A 17276-nucleotide genomic window follows, 5' to 3' on the forward strand; every position below is an offset into this window, starting at 1 on the left:
TCAACTGCACTTCAAATCAGTGGGAAGCTACTTTCAAACTATTGAGAGTAGAAAGCACTATAGAAATAAAGCTGACTTGAACTGAAGGTGTTTTACAGAGTGTGTGTGTGTGTGTGTTATAGAGGAAGGAGGTAAACACAAAGCATCTGCTCTAATGGACGTTCTGCGGAAAACACTACACTACTACAACACACAGGTTTTTGTTGTTCTTGAGGTTAATTTTAAAATTAATGTAAATGTAAAAAATATATATAATTTATGTGTGTGTGTGTGTGTGTAGTTGCAGGAGTCTGTGATTGTGATGCAGAAGTTGAATCATGAGGTCAGACAGAAGGATGAAACGATCACTGATCTCCAGAGGAACGTGCAGGTGTGTGTGTGTGTGTGTGTGTGTGTGTGTGTGTGTGTGTGTGTGTGTTTATTGGTCTGATGAGCGACAGATATTATTCAGGATGAAGAGGAGTAAATGATTCGTATCTCCAGAAGTGTGTACAATAGTACAGTTACACTAGAAGAGCTTTGACTGATCAAACACCCTGAACTCTCACTCAGAGACAGAAGACACGAGGAGATGTGTGCGAAACAGATCATTAGAGCATTAGATACTTCAGAAACATTGGCTTTAGAGTGTTAATCTGGATTCTGTGTGTGTGCAGGAGTGTGAGGCTCGAGGCGTGTGTGTAAATGAAGAGGTGAAGCGTTTGCGTGTGTGTGTTGCAAACGCCGCAGCTGATCTGCGCAGCCTCAAAACACAACACACACACACACAAACACAGATGAACAAACTCCAGCAGCAACATCACAACGACTGCCAGGTACACACACACACACACACATTCTCTCTCTTTCTCACACACACACACACACTCTATCATTAGTATGCTGTTATTGGTGAATCTGACTGATGCTTGTGTTTAGGAGAAGCTGACGTTCCTCCACACACTGTATCAGCGTCTGCTCGCCGGATGTGTGCTGGTGACCCCCGCCGCACAGCATGCTGGGTAGCTTCTCATGGGCGGAGCTTAGCGACGTGGTGCAGGAGCACGTGGACAGGCTGACCTCTGACCTCTCTGCAGCCAATCAGAAGGTGAGGACGGGCTTATGGTAAAGATTTGCTGTTGAACTGTTGAGAGGTTGTGTAGAAGTGTGTAGCTGTAATGTGTGTGTGTGTGTGTGTGTTTCAGGTGTCACACTTAGAGAGTGTGTGTGAGGGGAAGTCAGCTGCGCTGGAGAGTGTGAGCGCTCAACTGAGACAGAGAGAGGAGAGCTGGAGCAAACAGAGAGAAGATCTCCACACACAACACACACACCTCAACAAGCAGCTGCAGCACAAGATACAGGTACACACACACACACACACACACCTCAACAAGCAGCTGCAGCACAAGATACAGGTACACACACACACACACACACACCTCAACAAGCAGCTACAGCACAAGATACAGGTACACACACACACACCACACACACCTCAACAAGCAGCTGCAGCACAAGATACAGGTACACACACACACACACACACACCTCAACAAGCAGCTGCAGCACCAAGATACAGGTACACACACACACACACACACACCTCAACAAGCAGCTGCAGCACAAGATACAGGTACACACACACACACACACACACAACCCTCAACAAGCAGCTTGCAGCACAAGATACAGGTACACACACACACACACACACACCTCAACAAGCAGCTGCAGCACAAGATACAGGTACACACTCACACACACACACACACACACACACCTCAACAAGCAGCTGCAGCACAAGATACAGGTACACACACACACACACACACACACACACACCTCAACAAGCAGCTGCAGCACAAGATACAGGTACACACTCACACACACACACACACACACACACACACACCTCAACAAGCAGCTGCAAGCACAAGATACAGGTACACACACACACACACACACACACACACCTCAACAAGCAGCTGCAGCACAAGATACAGGTACACACACACACACACACACACACCTCAACAAGCAGGCTGCAGCACAAGATACAGGTACACACACACACACACACACACACACACACCTCAACAAGCAGCTGCAGCACAAGATACAGGTACACACTCACACACACACACACACACCTCAACAAGCAGCTGCAGCACAAGATACAGGTACACACACACACACACACACACACACCTCAACAAGCAGCTACAGCACAAGATACAGGTACACACTCACACACACACACACCTCAACAAGCAGCTGCAGCACAAGATACAGGTACACACACACACACACACACACACACCTCAACAAGCAGCTACAGCACAAGATACAGGTACACACTCACACACACACACACACACACACACACACCTCAACAAGCAGCTGCAGCACAAGATACAGGTACACACACACACACACACACACACACACCTCAACAAGCAGCTACAGCACAAGATACAGGTACACACTCACACACACACACACCTCAACAAGCAGCTGCAGCACAAGATACAGGTACACACACACACACACACACACACACACACACCTCAACAAGCAGCTGCAGCACAAGATACAGGTACACACACACACACACACACACCTCAACAAGCAGCTGCAGCACAAGATACAGGTACACACACACACACACACACACCTCAACAAGCAGCTGCAGCACAAGATACAGGTACACACACACACACACACACACACACACCTCAACAAGCAGCTGCAGCACAAGATACAGGTACACACACACACACACACACACACACACCTCAACAAGCAGCTACAGCACAAGATACAGGTACACACTCACACACACACACACACACACACACACACCTCAACAAGCAGCTGCAGCACAAGATACAGGTACACACACACACACTCACACACACACACACACACACACACACACACACCTCAACAAGCAGCTGCAGCACAAGATACAGGTACACACACACACACTCACACACACACACACACACACACACACACCTCAACAAGCAGCTGCAGCACAAGATACAGGTACACACACACACACTCACACACACACACACACACACACACACACCTCAACAAGCAGCTGCAGCACAAGATACAGGTACACACACACACACTCACACACACACACACACACACACACACACCTCAACAAGCAGCTGCAGCACAAGATACAGGTACACACACACACACTCACACACACACACTCACACACACACACACCTCAACAAGCAGCTGCAGCACAAGATACAGGTACACACACACACACTCACACACACACACACACACACACACACACACACCTCAACAAGCAGCTGCAGCACAAGATACAGGTACACACACACACACTCACACACACACACACACACACACACACACCTCAACAAGCAGCTGCAGCACAAGATACAGGTACACACACACACACACACACACACCTCAACAAGCAGCTACAGCACAAGATACAGGTACACACACACACACACTCTCACACACACACACACACTGTTTTACACTGCTATGTGCTGGTGTCTCTCTCTCTGTCAGGATCTCAGCAGGCAGCTGCAGCAGGCCGAGGGGCGTGTCCACTCTCTGGAGCACACTCAGTGCCAGCAGGAACAGGAAGTGATGCGTCTGGTGAGCGCGAGCAGCGTGTTAGCGGGATGCGTGCGCGGTCTGCGCAGACAGGTGTGTGCTCTGGTCTGGCAGAAGACTGTGCTGCAGGAGCAGGTGTGCGGCGCAGACGTCCTGAGGTCAGAGGTCAGCAGGCTGCTGCAGGCGCTGGGTGACGGCGGGGTCAAAGGTCGCGGCGTGCGCAGGTTCCGCAGCGGTGTGATCGCGGTGCTGGCGGCGGGGCGTCTGCGAGCGCTGGGACGCAGGTCTGCGGTGATGTTCAGGGTCGCGCTGGGGCTCGGTCTGCAGCCGCTCCTGAGCGTGAACCAGCTGAAGCTCGGAGAGGAAGAAGAAGAAGAAGAGGAGGAGCGCAGGGTGATGAAGACGCTCACATCCTCCAAGCTGCTCCAGATCATACACACCTGCATGGAGGACGTGCAGCAGGAACTCAACAGAAGCGGTGAGAAACACACATAAGTTAATTACAGGACTGTTATTGGAGTAATGATGCTGAAAATACATACACAAATAAATGCTGTGTCTGTGTGTGTGTGTGTGTGTGTGTGTCAGGTGGTGTGAAGGACTCCTCGTGTGTGTTGTCAGCGGCTCAGAGCTCCTGTAGGAAGTTGCTGGAGCGGTTGCTGTCAGACGTGGACTCTCAGTGCTGCGGGAATTATGGGAAGGATTCGTTAACACGGCGACTGGCTGACGGACTCCACACACTCGTCAGACACAGCTACTGTAACAGCAAGGTACACACACACACACACACACACACACACACACAGGGCAAAGACTCAGGGGTGCTCTAGGGAAGTGTTCCTACCAATATCCATCGACTACTAAATCGTCCCTAGCAATAATTTTGATTAAATAATTAAATAAATGATTATGTTTTTGTAATTTCACATGCAGAAAAACGTCAGACCGTTGATATTACCTAAAGTATTACATTTTCGTTACTACAGCAACAGTAGAGTTTTCTTTCAGTTTGATTAATATTAAAATAAAATAATGCGTGATTGAGACACCCGGAGCTCTGATGCTTGTTGGTTCACAAAATAAAATGGTGTAATTATTATCTGTAAGACATAGCCTACTAACAAACAAAATAAAATGGTGTTTATGAATTAAAAAATCTGAATATGTTGGCTATTATAAGCTACAAATAAAGAGTTTAGATGACAGTAAGCTGCGGCTGAGAGGGTGATCGGGGCTTCATCGTAAGCTGAAGTACACTATACACCCGGACGGAGAACTTACAGTGCTCTTGAGAAACACAGTCCTGCTCTCATGACCACATCAGAATCTGTGTGTGTGTGTGTGTGTGTGTGTGTGTGTGTGTGTGTGTGTGTGTGTGTGTGTGTGAGCAGATGATGGTGGCGTCTCTTCAGAAGCACATGCTGGAGTTCACGCAGCGTCTGCATTCGGCGGAGGTCGAGCGCAGGAACCTGAGACTGGAGATCTCACGCATCAATCGCACAAACAGCTGCAGGGACACACACACCGTGAGTCACAGCAACACACACCACAACACAACGGTGTTCAACACTGATAATAATCAGAGATGTTTCTCGAGCAGTAAATCATCATATTTTCATGATTTCTGAAGATCATGTGACACTGAAGACTGGAGGAATGATGCTGAAAATACAGCGGAGCATCACAGAAATACATTACACTTTAATTGATATTAAAATAGAGAACAGCGGTTTTACATTAGAATAATATTTCAGAATTTTTACTGTATTTTTTTATCAAATAAATGCAGCTTTGGTGAGCAGGAAACAATTCTTTCAGAATCATTAAAAAAATCATGATTCCACTATTTTGACCAGTAGTGTGTGTGTGTGTGTGTGTCAGGCGTGTGTGCCCCTCCAGCGGTTCGAGAGTGTGTGTGAGGAGCTCAGCAGTGCCCTACAGAGAGAGCAGCGCGCTCAGGCTCTGCTGCACGATCAGGCCTCTCAGCTGCAGCAGCTGGGCCTCAGCATGGAGCTGCACACTGGGGAAGAGCTGGAGAAGGACCGCACACTCGCTCAGGCTGTGCAGGTACACACACACACACAAACACAGAGAGACACACACAGATACAGACACACACACACACACAGACACATACACAGATACACACTCAAACACAGAGACACACACACACACAAACTCAGAGAGACACACACTGTAAATCTCTCAGAACTGATGCACGTTTGATGTTCTGTTTTATCTGACCATCACATTAAAGCTCATGACCACATTAAGAAGTTTATTTTACTTTGCACAATACATTTATTCACAAAACTAACATTATTTATTATTTTTGTATTTTCTTGAGAACAAGGTGAATAATAATAATAAAAACAACAATAAATATAAAATACTTAAAATATTTTAGAATATTTAATATTACATTTTTATTTTAGAGAACTATAATAATAATGATAGACAATATCTAACAGTTAATTCTAGGCAAACAATAAAAGACATTTACCATTTTTTAATGCTAAAAAATACTAAAGTATTTTTTATATATTTATTATTGTTTTTGTGATATTATTTTTCATCTTGTCACAATGAACATGGCCTTACCGCTGGAAAATAATAAATAATGCTAGTTTTGAGAATAATTTGTCCAAAGTGTAATAAATTCAGCTTCTTCCATCATAAGCTTTGCAGTGACGGTCAGATTAAATATGGCACATCAGATTCACATGTTTGAGTAACAGGATTCATTATTTAGTTGTTGTTTTGAAGCTGTCATCATCTGACCGAACGGTTTCCAGCTTCGAGACCCGCAGGTTTCAGGGTCCGGAGCCCAGTTATTAGTTTGTTTTGATGGAAACCTGAGTTACTCACATCACAGCAGACATCAGAACGAGGAATGAGCGAGACTCTGGTTCTCTCGTCAGAGTTTGTCAGACGCCAAGCTGCAGCTGAGGAGGAAGGATCAGTCGCTGCGCTCGCTGGGGAAACAGCTCAGCCAATCACAGCAGGAGAACAGACAGCTGCAGCATGACATCACCAGAGCCGAGGACACACTGAGCACCGCGGAGATGTAACACACACACACACACACTCTCACACAGAGACTCAAACACACACTCACACACACACACACACTGACACACACACACACACACAGAGACTCAAACACACACACACACTCTCACACTCACACACACACACACACACACACAGAGACTCAAACACACACACACACTCACACTCACACACACACACAGAGACTCAAACACACACACACACACACACACACACACTCTCACACTCACACACACACACAGAGACTCACACACACACACACACACACACACACTCTCACACAGACTCAAACACACACACACTCACACTCACACGCACACACAGACTCAAACACACGCACACACACACACACACAGACTCAAACACACACACACACACACACACAGAGACTCTCACACACACACACACAGACTCAAACACACACACACACACACACAGAGACTCTCACACACACACACACACACACACACACTCTCACACAGACTCAAACACACACACACTCACACTCACACGAGTGAACCAAGCCCTTGCGATAATTATAATTATTTTTTGTTTCCTTTTGAGATAAAATATTTACTCCATGAAGTCCCCATGATGTTTTTAATTAATGTTTAAGTAAATACACATTTTCTAGATTCCTTGACTGGTTTCATGACACTGACACTGATAATGACACTGATATTGCACGCTTGCATGTTTCAGGAATAAAGAGTCTCTGCTGAGCTACATGACGTCTGTGGAGGAACATTTACAAGAGGCAAGAACACGCTAACAACATTGAGATGTTTTTCTGTTCCGCATGTCTTCATGTCTTCTGTGGTTTTCAGATGAAAGATCACGTCATTCTCTCCAGAAGAGCCTCTTCACAGGATGACTTCACCCTACAGCTCTCAAGATTGTCCCTCATACCGTCAGACCTGCAAAGGATCATGGGAAACCCACAGATAGAAGCGTGTCGGGTACAAAACAACTCACAGATCACATTCTTCAGCTTAGTATTCAAAGTACATATTGTGTGGATGCTTGCTTCAATGTCTAGTAGCATGCAGATTCACTCTTCTTTACTAAGCTTGCATGCTGATGCATACTTCATATTATTTACTTAATACTTGATAATTCTATCATTGCAGTGCATGCTGAGGCATACTTTATATTAAAGTGCATACTCCATGACAGTCACATACTCCCTCTCTCAGAGCAGGATGTGGACTGGGAGTCTCGTAGTATTTTCTGCCCTACCTTACAGTGTGAATGAGTATCATACTGTGTGTGTGTGTGTGTGTGTTAGCGTCTGGTGATGCGTTTCCTGGAGCTGCATCAGCTGGTGTGCTCTAAACTATCCTCTCAGGAGAGATCGATCTCATCACATGAGTCTCACATCACGGCTCTGAAGACTGAACTACAGCACGCCTGTGTACCGGTGAGAGACGGGGGGCACATGATGATATTAATGATGAATTTTAGCATTGATTATTACAGTTGAAAAACATATTTCAGTAAAGACTGTCATCTATTTGTGAACTAAATCTGCTGAAAGACAGAGCATTTCTAGAGTATTGCTGCATATCTGTGTTATTTAGTCTCTGTGAACTCTCTGTCTCTCTCGTAGCTGCGTGCGACCTCCGACCCCTCAGCAGAGGTGGATTATGGGATGTGTTTTCTGACAGATGCAGATCTTCAGAGGACAGTCAGAGAGAGAAAACACTGATGAACTGAAGCTGAATCACTGTGAAACAGGAGCGTTTCCTCTCTATAACATCTGTGGATGATGTGTAATCGTGACACTGTTAGCTTGTGTTATTAAATCTGCTGTGGCTTATCGATGCCAGTGCTGCAGTGTTTCTCATGCTCACATACACAAAACGACACCGAGGGGAGAGTGGGGTAAGATGTGTCGCACCCGAAAGCTAGTACAATCCACAGGGCTTTTAAAATGGTTTTACATTTTAGAGTACAAGTACTCATTTTGTCTCTTGTGGCATTTTCAGTCAAAAAAGGACTCCTATGTGTCAAATCTGGGAGTCATTTTTGATGCCGACCTGAAGTTTGAAAAAAAAAAATTCAGTGTTCAAGACCAGCATTTTCCAGCTAAAGTGACCATGAAAGTTAAAGCCCCTCCTCACCTTTCATGATTTGGACACTAATTCACACTTTTATTTTTCACAAGGCTCGATTATTGCAATGGCTTGAATGCTGGAATAAGTCCGTCATCACTTTCACGATTACAGATATGTACAAAAGTTTGTTTCTTGATTGGGACAAGAAAGAGAGAACCTATTTCACCTATACAGTCCTCTCACCAGTGGCTTCCTGTGAAACAAAGAATTGATTTCAAGGTTTTAACATGCGTGTTTAAAGCTCTTCATGGTCTTGCCTCTAACTGTATATCAGAACATTAACTTTCTATTCTCTGAGATCACTCAGATCTTCAGTCCAGCTGTTTTTAAATGTCCCAAAATCTCATTTGAAAAAAAAGGCGAACTTTTCAGTCTATGCTCCAAAAGTTTGGAACTCACTTCTAACTCTATCAGAGCTTCTCCTACATAAAGACTTAAAGCCTACCTCTTTTTTCAGCCTTATTCTTAAATTGGGTTTATCTTATGTACTTCTTAAATGATAGGGGTTGTAGTTTTTTGGGATGTAGTAGGTTTTGATTTTATTTTTTAATTTTTTTACTATAACAATTTTGTTTAAATTATCTTGTTATTTTTTTAAAAATATCTTCAAGTTCTGATTTATTCGTATGTGTTTGCTCCGTTTGTGAAACACTTTGGTAAAAAAAAAATCTTACTGTTTTAAGGTGCTATATAAATCAAATTTGACCTGGCTTGACCTTCAGTATGACGTGATTAAGCGCGTGATTTTTTATTATATTATTATTATTATTATTTACAAAATCGGTCAAAGTACTTACATTTCTAAACAAAAATAAACTTTTTTTTGCCGAAATACAAAAACAACTTTTATACTGCTAGTTTAGCCTGAGAGATTTGCATCTGCATCTCCATAATATAATGCTGATAATCATAAACAACAGCACGTGGTGTCACAGGCGGTGGTCTTCAGAGTGCACCTGGAAAGACAATAATGGACGACACTCGTCTAATCGTGGAAGTTGAGAAATATCAAGTTCTTTATGATCAACACAATGTATTTTACAAAGACTTGCAGGAGAAGGAAAAGCATATGGGATGAAGTTTCAACGGCTCTTATTGCAGATGGTAAGTAGCTTAATTTTATAATGTTTTTGACGCTTTCACTGGCACACGAGCAAACAACTCAATATTTGATTCAAAATTGATTCAATTGGAAACATTTATTTACCATTTCTAAATTACACATAAGCACACAAATAACAAAAGCAGGCGATACGTGCATATATAATAAACAAGTAAATGCTGATTTCAAGATGAGCAGGAAGTCAAGGCTGTGAACCATTTACAATACACAGAATTTAAAACGGTATTAAATTGGTTTTCAGGGTGTCCTTTGGTAAATTTGCTTGCAAACAAACCCAGTGACAAGATGATAATATGCACCATGTTCTCTCCTACGTCGGTTAATGGGATGAACCCAAAGTCTGCGTCTTTTTCATAGTCTCTAATAACAAATATAGCGCGATGGCCTTTCTTCTGTCAACAACACGTACTGCACGGAAAACAAAGACAGCAAAACAAAGATGCAACAAAAGTTACAATGAAATTATGAATTTAAAAAGCTTCTTGCCAAGTCTGTTTATTTAAATGTATTTTAAGTGGAAATAAAGCAATGCGAACTAGAGTACTCTGTCCAAAACCCGCTGTTCAGTTGCGCGCTGCCGGTGTGAAAGCAGAATAGGCGCGCGCTATTTTTTATTTTTCTGCTAAAGATAATTTCGTAACTAGACCCTACTGTATCTTCTTATTCTTTTTGTATATGTCAACCCAACAACAGCCACAAATTCATATGACGCAAAATGCTTTTTTTTCTTGCCGTGAAAGTGAAAGCGAAACTGAATCTCCATGATTCCTCAAGGAATGTGACGAACATAACTCCGAGAGAGGCAAACCGAGTGAGTATCACGAACTTCATTTTTCATTTAATATAGAACAATTAAAATGAATGCAGAGTTACTAGTTTATTTACTATAACCAAAGCCCCAGGGATGGGCATCTGGCAGCCCGCTGGATCATATTTAAATCGCCATCACACACTGCTAACAAACAACGGGGAGGCCAGAGTTGCACTTATTTCCTCAAATTTCAAAGCTAAAATTCATAGTCAACAAAAGCTTTTTGCCAAATGCATGACAGAAATGTTTGCATTGAGCTATGTTATTAGGGTGTCTGGGTCCTTAAAACGTCTCCAGTTACATTGTTTACATTTAAGGCCATGAAAACTCTAATATGGTTCAAACAGTCTAAATCAGTGGTTCCCAACCTTTTTCAACTCGCGGCCCACACAACCAAACACATATGTTTGCGCGGCCCACTTCAAAAAAATTAACTGACCCCGCTATTGTTGGGTTAATAACTTAGTACTCAGAAGCTATATTTTAAACTATATTTATTGAATAAACTAGGGCTATGCGATATGGACAAAAAAAAAAAAAAAAAAAACTATCGCAATTTTTTTTTTTATCAATTTTGCAATTGTGACACACATCGATATGCTTTTACAGTCATAAATGCATTCAGGATTAATTTGAAACATATTTCCAAAAGAAAACCAATCAGAGCTTTATCAAAAAGTCATCTCTAGAACAGACATAAGTCAAAATTATCACTATAGTGAAGATGTAAAATCATCATGTGTTCATGTGTTAGACATGAATTATCGCACGTTTTTATTTCTAGCCTTTTACCGCAGTGAGAACGCTCTGATCCGTCAACATTGGCTCAGAAAAAAGGCGCATCACAGACAGTGTGTGAACCTGGAGTTAGGCATATGCCCAGTCTCTGTTCTCGCGCTAGGCGCAATGCATTCTGATGGGATCAGATACGGGAGGTCAGGGCCGCGGAAAATTGTGGTATAAAGCGATTTAGAAATCGCGCACGCTCAAATCGTGATTTTAGGACGTTTTCTTTTAATCGCACAGCCCTAGAATGGACTGGAAATGAACAGAAAATAATTGGCGGCCCACCTGCAATACCACCGCGGCCCACTAGGGGGCCGCGGACCACAGGTTGAAAACCACTGGTCTAAATTATAAGAGGTATTTGGGGACGGACAGACAAGGACTGCTATATGGATTAATATAACCAGAGCTGGCCATGCAGAGACCTTTGGAGGAGCAGGTGCTCAAAGTCTCCGGTGACGCACTGGATGTGTGGCGTGTCCGTTTTTAATTCGGCTCCCATGTTAACCATGATGTTAACAGATCAGAGCTTGCAGACTGCCTGCGTGAGACGCGCGGTAAACGCGTGCATGCTAGGAATAGAACCGACGCCTATTTTTCACGCGACACGCGCGCGTTTTGGAAGCATTTCCAGGCAAAATAGAATAGGAAAATATGTTTATATGTTATTTTGTACACAAATAAATATTAATTCATGACATTTTGATGTGTGGAAGTCTATAGGTTGACATAAATTCAGAAATAAATGTAAAAAAAATAAATAATCGATTTTCAAATATTTCACCTGTCAAACATAGTCCATTTTGCCGTCAATACTGTTGACGGTGACCTTTATCAGTATGATTAATATGAAGGTGTAGGTGTTTAAAAAATTGTTTTTAATTGTTGTCATGAAGACAAGAGCCTGGTATGTAGCTAACATATAGCAGCAGCACCTAAAATAAGTGTTTATAATAGGACTATTTAGTTTTTAGCTGCAGAGTAACCCAGTTACCGTTTTGTTTGTGAAATGTGTCATTTCTAGATCACACACATAATTCTCATGAGCTAGTATTCATTTTTGTTCACAGGTGGGAAGAGCAGTCTAGATGATGCCATGGACTTCAGAAAGAGGTGAGTTAAAATAAAAAAAAAGCATAATAAACGCCTACAGTAGCTACACATGATCAATTAGTATTTATGATCTGACTTCATACTTACATTTTCTATTTGCATGAATAACCCTATTATCGAATCAAGATAGTAAGGTGCTTTAAATGATTTTTCTCCATCTGTGTGAATCCATGGCTTTATAAAACTGAAACAGATTTTTCAGTGGCTGTTGGCTGAAGTTCTGGAATGGCTAACATCAACTTTAATTTATATGCATTCATTTTTAAATGATCATTTATATGAACATTAAAGTTTCTATGTTGGACATGTGTGCCAGAGCAAACCTAGATTGCTTCATACTATACTCAACACATTCTTATTTTGATGTGCTTTGGTCAGTTTTTATTACTTTTCCCATCAGTTTAAAATAAAACAAAAATCACACCTCTCAGATGAATATTTAGTTACGTCTGAACCATCACATCCATGCCAGTTTATAATGCTTATGTTCTCTAGTACCATCTAATACTATTTTTATGAAATACGTCAAAATTCTCAATGCTAAGTTTATTTTTAATGCCAGCAAATTTAGAGACATTGTAGTTTCGCTTGGTGAATCTGAAAACCTCTTATTTTAGAATTTTTTCCATGTGCCTGTACAAATATTGGCAAATATTTACCAAATATATTTTGATGAAAGAATCAAATAAAATATTTTAATTAATTGAAAATATTTATAATTAAAACAAAGTGCATATTAAATGCTTGTCTGGATGTTTTCTTAAAGGAGATCCGTGTCTCCTGCTCCAGAGTCCAGCTGTGTGTCTATGAGGAGCGATGCTTCAATGGATCCTCCAACTAATTTCAGTTCAGGAGACTCTTCTGCTAAACAGAGGTGAGGAATGACTTCTGCTTACATACTACTGTGTAATTGACTCCCATCAACATTTGTCATCGCTGTCAGACAATAGAGGATGTGAGTAAACATCACTTCAGTTGCACATCATCCTTAATAATTTCATATCAGTATTGTTTAAAGACAATCCATGTGATATTGCGCAAGTAGTTCTGATAATACAGTTGATCACTGAATTATAATTTACAGTGCCGCCCACTAATAATGACACCCTTGGTAAATATGAGCAAAGGCGTCTGTGAAAATAAATCTGCGTCATTTATCTTTTTGATCTTTCATTTAAAATATTCACAAAATCCTAACCCTTCATTGAAGTAAATCAATTAAATATTGGGAGGAACTAATTGGCAACAATTATTGGCACCCCTAGAAATTCTTACAAGTAAAATATTTCTCAAGCACTGTATATATTTATTCATATTTACATTATGTAGCACACCAGGGTGACTGAAATTGTTGTTGACTTCCTGTTCCACAAGATTCTAAATATGAGGAACAGAAAGGCCAGCTTCCCTTAATCATTAATCACGAGGAGTAAAACCAAAGAATATAGTCCTGATGTACAGAAACAAAATAGTTGAGTTTCACAAAATAGAAAGTAAGAAAATAGCTAAAGCATTGCAAATCCAGATTTTTACCATAAGGGCAATAATTAAGAATTTTTAATCAAATAAAGATGTTACAAATCTTCCTGGAAGAGGAACTATCTCGTCCTAATGCATGTGAGAAGGAGATTTTGAGTGGCCAAAGACTCTCCAAGGATCACAGCTGGAGAAATGCAGAGATTAGTCTTGGGGTCAGAATGCCTTATATATATATATATGTTTTAATTTTGATGGTTATGACAGTTTAGGAATATTTAAAATTCAGCATCTCAAAAAATTAAAATATTCCATTTTGAGCTTGATTAGTTTGATTAATTTTGAGTCTAAATACTGGGTACCTCTTGGGCTAGTTTATAACATGCATCCACAATTATGAGAAAGACTACTGACTTGTCCAGTAGACAATCAACACACTCCACTAGGAGGTTAAGCCACAGAAGATCATTGCTGAAAGGGCTGGCTGTTCACAGAGTGCTGTATCAAATCATATTCATAGAAAGTTGACTGGAAGGAAAAGGTGTGGTAGGAAAAGATGCACAAGGAACAGGGATGACCACAGTCTTGGGAAGATTGTCAGGAAAAGCAGATTCAAGAACTTGTGAGAGCTTCACAAGGAGTGGACAGTCAGCACACTCAGACGTCTTCAGGAAAAGAGCTAGAGCTGTCACAATCATGCATCCAAGACCCTCCTGAACCAGAGAATAACGTCAGAAGCATCTCACCTGGGGTAAGGAGGAAAATAACTGGACTGTTGATCAGTGGTCCACACAGTCCTCTTTTCAGATGAAAGTAATTTAGCATTTCATTTGGAAATCAAGGTCTGGAGGAAGACTGGACAGGCACAGAATCCAAAGTCCAGTGTGAAGTTTCTGAAGTCAGAGGTGATATGGGAGCTGTGATGTCTGCCTACATTTGCTCTATTGTGTTTTATCAAGTCCAAAGTCAATGCAGACATCAACCAGGAGATTTTTGTGGACTTTATGCTTCCATCTGCTGACAAGCTTTATGGCAGGCTATTCCATAGCTTAGGACCAGCTACTGCAAAGGCTCTGTCTCCCCTAATTTGAAGGAGGGACCGTGGTATTCGCAGAAAATGGCCATCTTTTAACATAAGTAACATCTGACAAACAATACAGAGGAGCTGAAGGCCGCTATCAAAGCAACCTGTGCTTCAATAACGCCTCAGCAGTGCAATAGACTGATCACCTCCATGCCATGCAGCAGTCATTCCCCAACCAAGTATTGAGAGCAAAATTAAACCTGCTTTGGAGATCTTGAACATTTCTGTTTTGTAAGTCTTTTTTTATTGATCTTTGAGAAAATATTCTATATTTTTTTTTTTTTAGATATTCTGAACATATTCAAAATTCATAACCATCAGAAGAAAAAACCCCACAAAACTATTGAAATATTTCAGTTTGAGTGCAATGAGTCTAGAAAATAAGAAAGTTTGCTTTTTTTAATTAAATTACAATATACAGTATTGTTCAAAATAATAGCAGTACAATGTGACTAACCAGAATAATCAATGTTTTTAGTATATTTTTTTATTGCTACGTGGCAAACAAGTTACCAGTAGGTTCAGTAGATTGTCAGAAAACAAACAAGACCCAGCATTCATGATATGCACGCTCTTAAGGCTGTGCAATTGGGCAATTAGTTGAATTAGTTGAAAGGGGTGTGTTCAAAAAAATAGCAGTGTCTACCTTTGACTGTACAAACTCAAAACTATTTTGTACAAACATTTTTTTTTTCTGGGATTTAGCAATCCTGTGAATCACTAAACTAATATTTAGTTGTATGACCACAGTTTTTTAAAACTGCTTGACATCTGTGTGGCATGGAGTCAACCAACTTGTGGCACCTCTCAGCTGTTATTCCACTCCATGATTCTTTAACAACATTCCACAATTCATTCACATTTCTTGGTTTTGCTTCAGAAACAGCATTTTTGATATCACCCCACAAGTTCTCAATTGGATTAAGGTCTGGAGATTGGGCTGGCCACTCCATAACATTAATTTTGTTGGTTTGGAACCAAGACTTTGCCCGTTTACTAGTGTGTTTTGGGTCATTGTCTTGTTGAAACAACCATTTCAAGGGCATGTCCTCTTCAGCATAGGGCAACATGACCTCTTCAAGTATTTTAACATATGCAAACTGATCCATGATCCCTGGTATGCGATAAATAGGCCCAACACCATAGTAGGAGAAACATGCCCATATCATGATGCTTGCACCTCCATGCTTCACTGTCTTCACTGTGTACTGTGGCTTGAATTCAGAGTTTGGGGGTCGTCTCACAAACTGCCTGTGGCCCTTGGACCCAAAAAGAACAATTTTACTCTCATCAGTCCACAAAATGTTCCTCCATTTCTCTTTAGGCCAGTTGATGTGTTCTTTGGCAAATTGTAACCTCTTCTGCACATGCCTTTTTTTTAACAGAGGGACTTTGCGGGGGATTCTTGAAAATAGATTAGCTTCACACAGACGTCTTCTAACTGTCACAGTACTTACAGGTAACTCCAGACTGTCTTTGATCATCCTGGAGGTGATCATTGGCTGAGCCTTTGCCATTCTGGTTATTCTTCTATCCATTTTGATGGTTGTCTTCCGTTTTCTTCCACGTCTCTCTGGTTTTGCTCTCCATTTTAAGGCATTGGAGATCATTTTAGCTGAACAGCCTATCATTTTTTGCACCTCTTTATAGGTTTTCCCCTCTCTAATCAACTTTTTAATCAAAGTACGCTGTTCTTCTGAACAATGTCTTGAACGACCCATTTTCCTCAGCTTTCAAATGCATGTTCAACAAGTGTTGGCTTCATCCTTAAATAGGGGCCACCTGATTCACACCTGTTTCTTCACAAAATTGATGACCTCAGTGATTGAATGCCACACTGCTATTTTTTTGAACACACCCCTTTCAACTAATTCAACTAATTGCCCAATTGCACAGCCTTAAGAGCGTGCATATCATGAATGCTGGGTCTCATTTGTTTTCTGAGAATCTACTGAACCTACTGGTAACTTGTTTGCCACGTAGCAATAAAAAAATATACGAAAAACCTTGATTATTCTGGTTAGTCACATTGTACTGCTATTATTTTGAACAATACTGTATATATATGTATATGGAAGAATATTCAGGACTTTTTTCAAA

The 17276-nt window shown here is 41.3% G+C and overlaps 2 protein-coding genes across 4 annotated transcripts in view; both read left to right on the plus strand.

Moving 5' to 3' along the window:
* The window catches only part of LOC113041377 (coiled-coil domain-containing protein 171-like), a 13659-nt gene extending 5168 nt beyond the window's left edge, over nt 1-8491 (plus strand). The window contains 15 exon segments of the mRNA XM_026199850.1: nt 123-196; nt 281-370; nt 657-815; nt 919-981; nt 983-1087; nt 1185-1340; nt 3547-4072; nt 4183-4364; nt 4986-5120; nt 5476-5661; nt 6516-6661; nt 7369-7423; nt 7494-7625; nt 7955-8086; nt 8276-8491. Of these exon segments, the coding sequence (XP_026055635.1) occupies nt 123-196; nt 281-370; nt 657-815; nt 919-981; nt 983-1087; nt 1185-1340; nt 3547-4072; nt 4183-4364; nt 4986-5120; nt 5476-5661; nt 6516-6661; nt 7369-7423; nt 7494-7625; nt 7955-8086; nt 8276-8374 (2240 nt within the window). The 3' untranslated portion in view covers nt 8375-8491.
* Nucleotides 8492-9767: 1276 nt separating this feature from the next.
* Nucleotides 9768-17276, plus strand: part of LOC113041378 (NACHT, LRR and PYD domains-containing protein 12) — a 30512-nt gene continuing 23003 nt past the window's right edge. For 2 of the 3 annotated variants that reach the window (XM_026199851.1, XM_026199852.1), the window contains exons 1-3: nt 9768-9887; nt 12574-12616; nt 13383-13490. In XM_026199851.1, the coding sequence (XP_026055636.1) occupies nt 9803-9887; nt 12574-12616; nt 13383-13490 (236 nt within the window). In that variant the 5' untranslated portion in view covers nt 9768-9802. Of the gene's footprint in view, nt 9888-10204; nt 10718-12573; nt 12617-13382; nt 13491-17276 lie in introns of those variants that run through there. The other variant, XM_026199853.1, reaches the window with a different exon arrangement.

This window comes from Carassius auratus, chromosome 23, assembly GCF_003368295.1.
Source record: "Carassius auratus strain Wakin chromosome 23, ASM336829v1, whole genome shotgun sequence".
In the NCBI taxonomy this organism is placed as follows: Eukaryota; Metazoa; Chordata; class Actinopteri; order Cypriniformes; family Cyprinidae; genus Carassius; species Carassius auratus.